This window comes from Odocoileus virginianus, chromosome 7, assembly GCF_023699985.2.
Source record: "Odocoileus virginianus isolate 20LAN1187 ecotype Illinois chromosome 7, Ovbor_1.2, whole genome shotgun sequence".
NCBI classification, from domain to species: domain Eukaryota; kingdom Metazoa; phylum Chordata; class Mammalia; order Artiodactyla; family Cervidae; genus Odocoileus; species Odocoileus virginianus.
The window spans coordinates 60,774,407-60,788,277 of record NC_069680.1 but is presented as its reverse complement, the minus strand read 5'-3'; the positions used below and the strand labels follow the sequence as shown (position 1 = coordinate 60,788,277).

Below are 13,871 nucleotides of genomic sequence, written 5' to 3'. Positions count from 1 at the left end.
GTTGGGTAGGGAGTTTTCTTGTCCCTTCATGGTTAAGTTAGGTTCACAAATGATTGGTGTTTTTTTTTTTTTTTTTTTAAATCTGTGCAGAGAGCATGTCCTAGGGATCATTAACTTACTGAGTTCCCTGGGCAGGATGTGGGTCTCAAGCCACCATTGTTTCATTGTTTGGGGGCATATCTTATGCTTCTGTTGCATGGTTTTGCTGCTAAGTAAGCCCACTTGGTTTTGTGGTTAAGCAAACCTGCTCTCCTGAGTAATCATTAACTTACAGGGGTCTCCTATACTTTTTTCTACTTACAATCCCTTTGTGGGATTAACTATTTAATCACCTACTCTATCCCTTTACTCGGTCCCTATCAAAAAGATATTTAACATCATTAGTCATTAAGGAAACTCAAAACCACAGTGAGATACCACTGCATACCAATTAGAATGGCTAAAATTAAAAAGACTGACACAAATTTTTGTGCACCTGGGAAAGTGCAGAGGAACTTGAAGTCTCATGCACTACTGATGGGGATGTAAAATAATCTGACCACTTTGAAAAGCAGTTTGGTAGTTTTCCTAACAAGTTAATAGCATATACCCCTGCATATGAAAGAAAAACGAAAGCATATATGCACGCAAAAGTTTACAGCAGCTTTACCTCTAATAGTCAAAAACTGGAAACAATCCAAACGTTCGACAAATTGTAGCGTTTCCCAAATGTCGAACAAACTGTAACATTTCCAACACAATATAACACTATTAAATAACTTCTACTCGGCCATAAAAAGAAACTATTGATATACGCAAAAGCATAGCTGAACCTCAAAGTAATTATGCTGAATGAAAGAAGGCAGATATAAAGAATGGAAAGTTATGTCCATTCACATAGCATTCACATAGAAAATGCAATCTTATCTATAGGGAAACAGGTCAGGGGTTATTTGAGTTAGGAGGAGGCATTCTAGGGGTTATGGCTATGTTCATGATCTTCATCGCGGTGATGCATACTACGTGGTGATGCATGGTTGCACAGATGCATACTACGTCAAAACGCATCGAAGTGTACTCTTGAAATATGCGCAGCTTATTGTGGGGGTCAATTTCTCAATGAGGTGTTTGTAGGCAAGAAAAAGTAATCTCGCGCCCAGAGTCACACAGCAGGAAGCGGCACCGCGCGATGCAAATACTGAAGTCAGCGTTTGGAGCCCGGGTCCTTAACGCCCGCAGCTCCCTGTAACGTTGCCTGCGTGGAAAGTGCTGGAAGGGAACCTCAGCTGTGGTTAATGATTGCCGGTGGGCGGCTCCTTCTAGGCCGCGCTCCCGCCTCGGGGCGGCCCGAGCGCGGCCCCGCCCGACGGCTTCCCAGGCGCCCGGCGTCGCGCTCGGGGGCTCCGCTGCCACCTGCTGCTGCTGCCTGCCTCCGCGTCCGGCATGGTAAGGGGGCTCAGGCGCTGCCGCCGTCCGGGCAGCAGGTTAGGAGGGGACGCGCGGGAGGGACGGAGGAGGGCCCGGGGCCCGCGCCCAGGCCAGAGGACCGCGCTAGGCGTGCGGGGGAGCCTCCCTCCCAGGCCTTCGCGAAGCAGCCGCGCGCCGGGCTGGGAGAGTCGGGGTCTCGGTCCCGCCTCCGCCCTACCCGCAGCGGTGCCGCCGCGGACACTGAGGCCGAGAGGCGGGCGGTGGCAGGTTCAGTGACAGCCAGGAGGGAGCCCAGGCCAGAACCCGCTCAGGGTCTGGGTGCCTCGGGCAGGGAGTGGGGCGGTGAGACGGGGATGGGGCGTGGCGGTTTAGTGACCCCGCAGACCTAGCCCCCTGGTGGCGCGGCCCTGTCCTATATTGGGGGCTGGCGGGGTGCAGTGGGGGGGGAGACCGATGCCTGTGGGGGTGTGCGAAGGAGGGCCGGCTGAATTTCCCGAGTGCTTCTGCCTGCCTGTTTGCTGCCCTTTCCGCTTGCACTTCTGGGCACGGGGTCTAACTGAGCCCCCTCTGCGGAGCCCGGACCTCAGGGCCACCCTCTGGCGCCTAGTTTGAGGCCTGTGCCCAGCAGTGGGGACGTGATTGCTCAGAGTCACACGCCCTCCAGGCTGAGCTTTCTGGGAGGAGAGCGCCAGGCCCTGTGCTCAGCTATAGAGATGAAGGTGAACCTGCAGGGCAGCAAGAAGGGAAGCTTCTAGACCCACACCTGTACTAAACAGCAAAAACGTTAGGCTCCAAAGCATTAGGAGCAGGTGGGACTGTGGTGACACCTGGGAGGGCACTTTGAAGACCTTGGCTTGAACATAGGGGAGGTGGTAGGTGAGCTGATTGAGAGGTACATTGAGGCTCTGCAGCTGCAGGACGTGGGTAATCAGTAACCCCTCTGCACACCCCCAGAGGCCCAGGCCACGTCCAGGCCTGACCTGGGATTTTACTAAGCAAACACTGCCCCTGCCCCCTCTCTGAGCCCAGATCTCAGAGGGGTTTGTCAGTTCAGCCCCAGGCTGTGAGATGTGGGGGATTCCAGAAGACTCTAAAGAGAAAGGGGAGCCTCCTAGGAGCCCGCTAGTACCCATGCACTCCTTTCGAGTCAGTGTACTAGGTGGTAGCTTCTTAAGCCTTAGCTGCCATCAGGTTGAATGGATACATAGACCAGGCCTATCAGCCACAGAGACGGGGCCAGGTTCTGGAAGAGAGACTGGGTTGACTGGTGATGCAGATCTCAACTGTCCTTGCTGATCTTCCAGAGCCTAGGAGAGGAGACGGATCCATCCAGATCTGTCCAGAGAGAGCCCACGCTTTTCAGGAGGGAGAAAACTGTTGAATTACCAGAACCCTGCAATGATTTTTCAGTTCTAATCCACACCTGAAGGCCTGTCAGGAAGTCCCCTTTTAAAAATGCAGATAATATCCCCTTAATAGCAATGGAGTTAAGTGTCTCCTGGCTCCCCTTGCTGATTCCTAAAGCGGCAGTTCTTATATTTTACCCATCAAGCCAGGAGAAATGAGTGCCCCCAGGCCACCTGGCTTCCAGTTTGCAGGCTGCCTTATCAAAACTGAATTAACTTCCCTCATATTCTTTTCCCAGACCTGACTAACTCACTTTTAATTTAGCACTCAACAGTGTCCATCCTTGGGTAGTTCTACTTCACAGGCCTAAATTCTAGGATCCCTTAAGTTCTGCCACCTGGATCTTTTTGAGAGGCTGGAGAACTCACCTTTCCTTTCTTCTGTTTTCTAAGAGAAGGTTCCACTCATGGCCTGAGTGGTGTCAGTTTGGGCTGCCCCGGGGACATTTTGCACAATAGGAAAATAGGCTGAGGCACTGCACTGGCCATTTGCCCTTGGCCAAGTTACTTCTGCTTTGGGCCCGAGCTCTGGCTCAAGCTGACAGAATAGAAAAGAAGGTGGGAATAAACATAGGCCTGGCAGCGGGGAACCAGAGGCTGTGTAGGAATGAGGGGGGCTACCCACTGGGAGGTAGTGCCAGTGGCTAAGAATCTCCTGGAACATGTCTTAAGTGCTAGTTCCTTTGCCAGTCCCAAGGGATATGGACCCATCTTGAGATTGATGACTGTGCTTTCACTGACTGGGGAGAGTGGGGGGTGGTCATTTCCCCTCTCCAGGCCTCAGTTTCCTCTTCAGTACACAGTAACAGTAGGGGCTTGATTTGCTTTGATTTATTCTCTCATGAATGAAAGAGACCTGATATTTAAATGGAGGGGTGCCCTCTGAAAGCTCTGAGGACAGCGCAGGGAGGAACATTTCTCGCCCCAGTGATTGGTATTACACCTCAGGACTCTGTTCTCGAAGAACCTATCGGTGCCCGAGCCAGGCCCCTCCTCCCAGGCTGTTGCGTTACACGAGCTGCCCTTTGACTGTGTCACCGCAGCCACCTGTGGAAGCTGGCTAAATTTCCCCGAAGGCCCAGGGCCCTCTTTTTTTGTCCTGTTTAAAGAAAAAAAAACAAAGTGCCCTTGAGCTTCTGTGTTTTCCCTCTCCTAGGCTGGCAAAGCACACAGGCTGAGTGCGGAGGAGAGGGACCAGCTGCTGCCAAACCTGCGGGCCGTGGGGTGGAACGAGCTGGAAGGCCGGGATGCCATCTTCAAGCAGTTCCATTTCAAAGACTTCAACCGGGTATGGCACTGGGGTGGGACACAGTTCCTGAGACCAGGGCTGACGGGGTCACACTCCAGAACGTGTTCCCTCCCTTAGAGTCCTGTTAGTCAAGACTCTCAAGATGCTGTGCTAATCCGGTTTAGCTGTCTTCATCCAGTTTAGTTGGGGATAGGTCCTGGGCTGTCTCCGTTTTGTGTGTGTTAGTCGCTCAGTCGTGTCTGACTCTGGGACCTGCCAGTCTCCTCTGTCCGTGGAATTCTCCAGGCAGGAATACTGAGTGGGTTGCCATGCCCTTCTCCAGGGGATTTTCCTGACCCATGAATTGAACCTGAGTCCCCTGCATTGTAAGCAGATTCTTTACCCACCAGGGAGGCCTCCATGCCTGGAACTTTTAGAAACAGTCCTTAGTCTCCTTAGAAAAGGAGACAGTTCAAGTGGGAAACAGGTGACTATTTGAAGACGTTTTAATAGATAACCTAAAGATTGGCCAAGATGCAAAACCTCTTTGGGATTTCCACCTTCTTAGTGGTCCTGGTGATACAACTTTCTGCTGCAGAAAGGCCACCTCAAACTCCAGCCTCAGAACTAGTGGCAGGGTACTCGGAGGAATGCTTAAACCTAGAAAGGTCACCTTATAGGGATCGAGGCCATCCTCTTCCTTCTGGGCCTCACACTGACCATAAAAGGGAGTCCAGCCGTCCTTTCTCTCAGAATACTAACCTGGGTTTCACTTCATTAAACAGGCTTTTGGCTTCATGACAAGAGTGGCCCTGCAGGCTGAGAAATTGGACCACCATCCCGAATGGTTTAACGTGTATAACAAGGTGAGTGATGCATGCCTGGAACTCCAACTCCCTCTGAAGGCCTCTCCCTTGGACTTCCCCGTGGGCCCTCCTCACTGACATAGTATCAGCTCCTGTTCCTTTCATCTCCTTCCTAGAATCGACTAAACAGCCCCTGGAAAATATTCAGTCTCACTGCAGATTAAAAAAAAAAAAAGCAAACTAGAACACTAGCGAGATACTGTGTGGTTAAAGCAGACGTTAAGGAGGCAAATCCCAAGGAAGGAAAAGCTGTGGGAACCAGGTATATTCATTGCTAATAGCTCTCAAGGGCTGAAATTTTCCTTGAGATGTGGAAGAATGAAAAAGCAATAATCTTGAACTAAGAATACCCAGGCACACCAGAAAGGTCAGCCTGTCTGCTAAATGAACGGAAACAGTCATTAAATGCCTGCCATGCGCCAAGCGCTATGCTGGACTCTTTCTAAAAACATTAAGTTTGGAAGAGACAATCTATAAATGGACAGTGTTTAGGAGTTGAAGTTGGTCTAGAGTCTTGTCTTTAGCTTTTATGTTGCTCTTGATATTTGGATCTTTCTTTTTTATCCTGTGCTGTAGTCACCATTGTTCATGGAGATGGAATAGAAGACAGTTTTGCCCTGTTAAAGACTGGTCAAGAAGGCAGCCCCGGGGGGAGCCAGTTACTCTTGAGTGCCTAGTTACTCTTCACAGCATGCTTGAGCCCAGGAGCTGGCAACTCCCTCCAGCTCGTAGGTTCAGCTGGTAGAGTCAGCTGGCCTGGAATCTCTGGTTTTGTTTCAGGTCCACATCACCCTGAGCACTCACGAGTGTGCGGGCCTTTCAGAACGGGACATAAACCTGGCCAGCTTCATCGAGCAAGTAGCAGTGTCCATGACATAGACCCTGCCCTTCTCTCAGTTCTTCCGGGGAAGGGTGGGGGCACTGAACTGGGGATCCAGAGAGGAAACTGGGGGAGCACCAAGATGCTACTATAGTCAAAACCGCCAAATCGACCCTGCTGCCTCCATTTAGGGGCAAGTCCTTGCTGTTGGAAGGAGAGACCAACATCACTGCTAAGACCAGAAACTCAGACCGGTTTTACCCCACATCACTTTCATCTTCCTTGAGTCTCTGTGATGTGTACACTGATTTGAATAAGCTCTTCTTTCATTACAACTCTCCAGAAAAAATGACTTTATTTCCAAGCTGTGTCTTATTCCTTTTCTAATTTACTTCCCAAAAAGCTGTGATAAAAGCTGTGTCTAAGATAAACATAGTCTTATGTTAGAAGCTAGGACCCTAGGGCCATCTTTACCCTATGTGACAAAAACTCATGCTCTTTTATGCCTAAAATAAAACTGTTGTTTCACTTGGCCTCAGGCTCTAGAATCTTCTTTTTCACAAGCCAATCCAAATTGGAATCAATAGACATTTAAAGCACCTACTTTGTACTTTGTACAAGACAGTGTTCAGACTACTAAGGGGAAGGGGGACCAGAACACCCTAAGCTCCTATTGTCTCTGGGAATTAAGTAGAAAAATATTTAAATATTACCAGGCAGCATGAATGAAGTTAATGTCAGATGCAAAGACAAGAAATGAGTTAATGAACATACAGTGATTCACACAGTTGAACCAGGAAGCTTCATTTGACTTGATTCTTGAGGCAGAGGTAACTGAGGGAGCATCTTGAACAAAGGTAAAGGTTAGCCAGATAGTGTTATGCATGATGGGACCTATGACTAGGTCTTCTTCTTGGCCTACAGCATCCAACGTGGAGATTTTTTTTTCTTGAAGCATAGTTCTTTTGCCATATTATGTTAATTTCAGGTGTAAATCAAATTGATTCAATTATATATATGTGTGAGTATATATACACACACACACACACACACACACACACATGATATACAGACATGTTTTTTATACTTTTACATTAAAGGTTATTACAAACTATTGGATATAGTTCCCCTTCTGTATACTAACTTTATTTATTTTATATGTGATAAGGTATAGCTATTAATTTTGTACTCCTAATTTATCCCTCCCCCACCTTCCCCTTTGATAGCCATGAATTTGTTTTCTATTGCTATGTTTCTGTTCTCTAATTTTTTATATTCCACATATATCATATGTCTGTCTTTGACTGATTGCATGTAGTATGATAATCTCTAGGTTCATTCACATTTTTGCAAACAGCATTGTTTCTTTTTTATGCCTGAGTAATATTCCATTGTATATGTGTGTCTGTCTGTGTGTGTGCACATGCACACATACGTGTGTGTACAGATATATATACCAGGGGTCCTCAACCCCCCAGCTGAGGACTGGTACTGGTCCATGGCCTATTGGGAAATAGGCCACACAGCAGAAGGTGAGTGGTTAGGCAAGTGAGTGAAGCTCCATCTGCTGTTCATCATTGCTGGCATTACCACCTGAACCTTCCCTACTCCATCTGTGGAAAAATTGTCTTCCAAAAAACCAGTTCCTGCTGTCAAAAAGGTCAGGAACCACTGATATAAACTGTGTCTTCCTTATGTTGATGGGGACTAGGGTTCCTTCCATGATTTGGTGATTATAAATACTACTACTTGCATATTGGGGTGCATGAATTTTTTCCCCAATGTGGACCTATCATTTTTTTCATGAAAAGCAATTAGAGAAAGAAACAAAGAGCTTATATTTCCCTAAATGCATTTTTATTTTTGCATTTATAATAGTTACTGGAAATGTTTTTTAGGTTTTAATTTTATATTGGGGTATAGCCGATTAACATACAATGCCGTGGTAGTTTCAGGTGAGCATGAAGGGACTCAGCCTTACATACACCTGTATCCGTTCTCCCCCAAACTCCCCACCCATCCAGGTTACCATGTGACCCTGAAAATGTACAGAACACGCTGTATAGTTCCGTGTGCTATACAGTACGTCCTTTTTGGTTATCCATTTTAAATATAGTAGTGTGTAGCATATATATTTTTTAGGTAGAGTTTTTTGGGGGGTATATTCCCAATAGTGGGATTCCTGGATTATATGATAGCTCTATTGTTAGATTTTTAAAGAATCACCATCCTCTTTACTGTTGAGGCTGCACCAGGTCACATGGCCAGCAACAGGGTAGAGGGATTGCTTTTTCTCCACTTCCTCTCCAGCATCTATTATTTGTAGCCTTTTTGATGATGGCCAAGACTCAGACCAGTGTGAGATGACAACTCATTGAAGTTTTCATTGAATCTCTCTGATAATTAGCAATGTTGTCTGTCTTTTCATGTGCCTGTTGCCCATGTGTATGTCATCTTTGGAGAACTGTCTCTTGAAGTCTTCTACCAGATTTTAAAATTGGGTTAATAGTTTGGTATTGGTTGTATGAGCTGCTGGTATATTTTGGAAATGAAGCCCTTGTTATTCAGCCTTTGCAGATATTTTCTCTCAGTCCATAGCTTGTCTCTTGGTTTTGTGTATGCTTCCCTCTGTTGTATAAAAGATGGTAAGCTTGATTGAAGTCCTGTTTGTTTAGTTTTGCTTTTTGTCTCTATAGCTTTGGGAGACTGACCTAAGAAAACATTGCTAGGATTTATGTCAGAGAATGTATTGTCTATTGTTCTTTTCTAGGAGTCCTGTGGTGTCATGTCTTTTGTTTTAAGTTGGTAAGGCATTTTAAGCTTATTTTGTGTGTTGTATGAGGGAGTGTTCCAGCTTCATTGATTCACATGTAGCTGTCCAGCTTCCACAATACCAGTTGCTGAAGGGACTGTCTTTTCTCCATTGTATATTTTCTTGCCTCCTTTGTCAAAGATGAATTGACCATAGGTGTGTGAATCTATTTCTAGGCTCTTGGTCATGTTCCTTCAATCCATATGGCTGTTTTTGTGCCAGTACCATGCTGCTTTCTTACTGTGGCTTGGTAATATGGTACGAAGTCTGAGAGCTTTCATTTTGTACACAGAATTGCTTTGGGCATTCTGGGTTTTTCTGGTTGCATATACATTTTAGGACTATTTATTTTAGTCCTGTGAACAACGTCATAGATAGTTTGATTTCAATCATATGAAATCTGTAATTTGCTTTGGGTAGTACACACAGGCATGCTAAGTTGCTTCAGTTGTGTTCAACTCTTTGTGACCCTATGTACTATAGGGCCAGGCTATGTCCATTGTGTTCTCCAGGCAAGAATACTGGAGTGGGTTGCCATGCCTCCTCCAGGGGATCTTCCTGACACAAGGATCGAACCCATGGCCTCTGCACTGCAGGCAGATTCTTTACCACTGAGCCACCAGGGAAGCCCCGCCCCCACACCCCAGAGAACAGGGTAGCTGTCAAATTTTGAATCATCTTCAGTTGCCTTTATCTGTGTTTTATAGTTGTCAGCAGATAAGTCTCTCACCACCTTGGTCAGGTTTATCCTATGTATTTTATTTTGCTTTTTGGTATGATTTTAAATGAGACTCTCTGCTTCACTTTCCCATTCTGTTAGCATGAAGAAATGCAGATGATTTCTGTATATCGATTTTGTATTCTGCTACATTGCTGAATTTGTTTATCAGTGCTAGTAGTTGATGTGTGACATCCTTAGGGTATTCTGTGTATACTGTCACATCATCTGCATGGCATGACAATATCACCTCTTTCCTTCCAATATGGACACCTTTTACTTGTGTTCTTTTTTTCTGATTGTTGTGGCTAGGATTTACAATATCATGTTGGATAGAAGTGGAGCTAGTGGGCATCTTGATTTGTTCCAGATTTCAGTGGGAAGGCAATCAGCTTGTCACTAGTGAGCATTATGTTGGCTGTGGGTTGGTCCTACATTGCCTCTTCCCTTCCCTGCTTTGGGAAGTGTTTATGATGAATGGATGTTGAATTGTATGAAATGCTTTTCCTGCGTCTGTGGAGATGATCATGTGATTTTCGTCTTTTCCTTTGTTGATGTGCTGGGTCACTTTGATTGACTGATGTATGTTGAACCATCCTTGTGAGCCTGAGATGAATCCAACTTGATCGTGGTGTATGATCCTTTTTTATGATTAAAATGTTGTGATAATTTGTGGTGTGGAGAGAAGTGGCTCAGTTAAATATATGTATATCTGTTTATTCCTTGTCATAATGTTTTCATTATAGCTCCTTATAAAACATTGAATGGAGTTCCCTGTGCTATATAGTAGGACCTTGTTTTTTAGTTCTATATATAGTGGTCTGCATCTGCTAATCCACAACCCCTCATTTATCCCTCCCCCACCCTTTCCCCTGTGGTGACCATGAGTTTGTTTTCTGTATATGAGTCTGTTTCTAATTTGCAAATAAGTTCATTTATATCATATTTTAGATTTCACGTATAAGTGACCTCATAGAATGTTTGTCTTTCTCTGACTTCACTTTGTATGCTCGTCTCTCAGTCTGTCCACATCACTGCACGTGGCATTCTGTCCTCCTTTAGTGAAGACTGAGTAGTATATTCATGAGTATATGTAGAGATATTCATGTGTCTATAGAGCACAACTTTTTGCATTCATCTGTTCATGGTCATTCATGCGGCTTCCATGTCTTGGCTATTGTGAACAGTGCTGCTATGACCCTTGGAGGACGTACGTCTTTTTGAATTAGAGTTTTCTCCAAACAGAAACCAGGAATGGGATTGCTGGATCATGTGGTAACTGTTTTTAGTTTTTAAGGAACCTCCATACACTTCTCCATAGTAGCTGCACAGTTTCAAGGCCACCAAAGGGTATTGGGGTTCTTTACTCTCCACATCCTCTCTGGCATTTATTATTTGTAGCTCTTTTGATGATGGCCTTCTGATGAGTGTGAAGTGACGATTCATTGGAGTTCTGACTTGGACTTTAATAATTAGGGGTTTGGCCATCTTTTCACATGCCTTTGCCCACAGGCATGTGTTGGAGAGCTCCCCTGGTGGCTCAGTGGTAAGGAACTTCCCTGCCAATGCAGGAGACATAAGAGATGTGGGTTCAGTCCCTGGGTTGGGAAGATCCCCTGGAGGAGGGCATGGCAACCCACTTCAGTATTCTTGTCTGAAGAATCCCACGGACAGAGGAGCCTGGCAGGCTATAGTCCATGAGGTCACGAAGAGTCAGACATGACTGAAGTGACTTAGCATGCATGCACCCACATATCTTCTTGGAGAGTCCAAAAAATTGGGTTGTGTCCAGTTTTAAAATTGGGTTGTTTGTGGTTTTGGTGTAGAGCTGTATGAGCTGCTGGTGTATTTTAGAAATGAAACCTTTGTCGATCACTCTGTTTGCAGCTATTTTCTTCCAGTCTGTTGTGTTTTGATCTTGTTTATGGTTCCCGTTGCTCTGTAAAATATGATAAGTTTGATGAGGTCCTATTTGCTTAGTTTTGCTTTTGTTTCAGTTGCCTTGGAAGAATGACCATAGAGAAACATTACTACGATTTATGTAAAAGAATGTCTTGCCTAATGTTCTCTTCAAGGAGTCTTGTGGTGTATTGTGTTGTATTTAAGCCATTTTGAGTTTATTTTTGCGTGTAGTGTGAGAGTCTTTGAAATTCTTTGATATGTGACTGTCCTGCTTTTCTAGTATTACTTGCTGAAGTACTGTTTTTCTTTATTGTATGTTCTTTTTCCCTCTCTCAGAGCTTAATTGACCGTAGGTGTGTGTGTTTATTTCTGGGATCTTGGACCTGTGCCTGGAAGATTGAGGGCAGGAGGAGAAACAGCCACGGAGGATGAGATGATTGGATGGCATCACCGACTCAACGGACATGAGTTTGAACAAACTCTAGGAGATAGTGAAGGACAGGGAAACCTGGCGTGCTGCAGTCCATGGGGTCATAAAGAGTCGGACATGACTTAGCCACTGAACAACTGACCTGTGCCCCTGATTCATATGAATGTTTTTGTGCTAGTTCCATGAATGTTTTGGTTATTGCAGCTTGATAGTAGTGTCTGAATTCTGGGCAGCTTTTTCTTTTTGCACGGGATTTCTTTTTTTTTTTTGTAGGCCTTTTATGGTTCCATATACATTTTAGATTTATTCTAGTTTTGTGAAAAATATCATGGTTAGTTTGATATGTATCACATGAAATCTGTAGCTTGCATTGAGTAGTAGAGCCAATTAAATAACCATAATTTTTCCACTCCAAGAGTGTGGGATGAATGTCCACATCTTTGAATCATTTTTAATTGCCTTTATCAGTGTTTCAAAGTTGTCAGCAAAGAAGTCTCTCACCTCCTTGGTCATGTTTATTCCTATGTATTTTGTTTTTTGAAACCATTTTAAGTGGGATTGTTTTGTTTGCTTAACTTTTTTCCTGATATTTAATTGTTAGCATGCAGAAGTGTAACATTTCTGTATGTCAGTCTTGTATCCTGCTACCTTGCTGAATTTGTTGACCAGTGCTAGTAGTTGATGTGTGGCGTCTTTAGGGTGTTATCTGTATAGTATCACATCACCTGCATAACATGACTGTCATACCTCTTTCCTTCCAATCTGAATGCCTTTCATTACTGTTTTTTGTCTGATTGTTGACTTATTCCAGATTTTAGTGGGAAGGCTATCAGCTTTACATTATTGAGCATTATGTTGGCTGTGGGCTGGTTCTGCTGCTGCTGCTAAGTCACTTCAGTCGTGTCCAACTCTGTGCCACCCCATAGAAGGCAGCCCACCAGGCTCCGCCATCCCTGGGATTCTCCAGGCAAGAACACTGGAGTGGGTTGCCATTTCCTTCTCCAGTGCATGAAAGTGAAAAGTGAAAGTGAAGTTGTTCAATCATGTCCAACTCTTTGTGACCCCATGGACTGCAGCCTACCAGGCTCCTCTGTCCATGGGATTTTCCAGGAAAGAGTGGGTTGCCATTGCCTTCTCTTGGGCTGGTTCTAAGTAGCTTTTATTATGTTGAGATGTGTTCCCCCCATACCCAGTTTGGGAAGAGTTTTCATGATGAATGGATGCTGAATTTTATGAAATGCTTTTCCTATGTCTATTGAGATGATCATTTGGTTTTTGTCCTTTCCTTTGTTGATGTGCTTGGTCACGTTGATTGATATGTGTATGTTGAATCATTCTTGTGAGACTGGGATGGATCCAACTTGATTGTGGTGTATGCCCTTTTTAAAAAAATTTTTTTATTCATTCATTTTTTACTTCCCTGAGTCTTTGGTGCTGAGTGCAAGCTTCCTATAGTTGCAGTAGGCAGGTTTCTTATTGTGGGGACACTCTTGCTGCAGAGTACAGACTGTAGGGCATGTGGGTTCAGTAGTTCCAGCGTGTGGGATTAGATGTGCTGCTGCGTGTGGAATCTTCCCAGACTGTGTTTTGAACTTGTGTCCTCTCCTTTGGGAGGTTGATTCTTTTTTTTTTTTACTTTTATTTGCATTTATTTTCTGTGGCATTTATTCCCAGACCATAAGTTTTTGTTTCTTCAGTTTCTTCTGGGATATCTTTTTCTTCTGTGCAACCTCCTCTTCTGGTTTAGGAACAGTCTGTTCTTTTTCAGTAAGGATCATCTCATTATGGCAGGGAGAGCTCATGTAGGGGTTGATCCGACCGTGAGCTCTCTAAGTCCTGCGCCGCATCTTGGGGGCTTTGTTCACTTGGATGTGCTCAGTGACCAGAGAATCTACATCTAAGCCCTTAAGCTCAGCGTTACTCTCTGCATTTTTGAGCATGTGTAGTAAAAATTCAGCACTCTTTTTGGGCCACCGACCCTGCGTCCAGCCCCACTGTTTGGCCTGTGCACACCTACCAACTCCACCATTGTAACAACGGAACGGCACACATTGCTTCTTTAAAGTGACATTTTTCAGATACTTGGTGGCTTTTCAAATATGCATACCCTTTATGGCCTGGGCAGTCTCATGAGTATTCTTAAAGTGAACATGAAGATTTGAACCTCTTGATTTGCATGATTTTGTGGGGTTTTCTGGGTCGAGTGAATAGCGCACCATTTTTAGGGGTCAGCTCAGGCCACTTACTGGAAAAAGGGGAGGTTGATTCTTAACCACTGGACC

At 44.9% G+C, this 13,871-nt stretch overlaps 1 protein-coding gene across 2 annotated transcripts; it reads left to right on the top strand.

The window, feature by feature from the left end:
* Nucleotides 1–1,259: 1,259 nt before the first annotated feature.
* On the top strand, nt 1,260–6,260 carry PCBD1 (pterin-4 alpha-carbinolamine dehydratase 1). 2 transcript variants are annotated; one of them, XM_070470788.1, is made up of 4 exons: nt 1,260–1,463; nt 3,970–4,101; nt 4,827–4,907; nt 5,688–6,260. In XM_070470788.1, the coding sequence occupies exons 1-4, from the start codon at nt 1,275–1,277 to the stop codon at nt 5,784–5,786; spliced, it is 501 nt and encodes a 166-aa protein (XP_070326889.1). In that variant the 5' UTR covers nt 1,260–1,274; the 3' UTR covers nt 5,787–6,260. The 2 variants fall into 2 exon arrangements, with proteins under 2 accessions (XP_070326889.1, XP_020733101.1); XM_020877442.2 differs by having other exon boundaries at nt 1,343–1,425.
* Nucleotides 6,261–13,871: the final 7,611 nt, after the last annotated feature.

What these genes read in the sequence shown, in the direction of transcription:
- PCBD1 (XM_070470788.1), top strand. Translation starts at nt 1,275, where the DNA reads ATGATTGCCGGTGGGCGGCTCCTTCTAGGCCGCGCTCCCGCCTCGGGG. An exon ending in TGCCGCCGTCCGGGCAGCAG is followed by an intron (nt 1,464 to 3,969) that starts GTTAGGAGGGGA and finishes TCCCTCTCCTAG; the next exon opens with GCTGGCAAAGCACACAGGCT. An exon ending in GGTTTAACGTGTATAACAAG is followed by an intron (nt 4,908 to 5,687) that starts GTGAGTGATGCA and finishes GTTTTGTTTCAG; the next exon opens with GTCCACATCACCCTGAGCAC.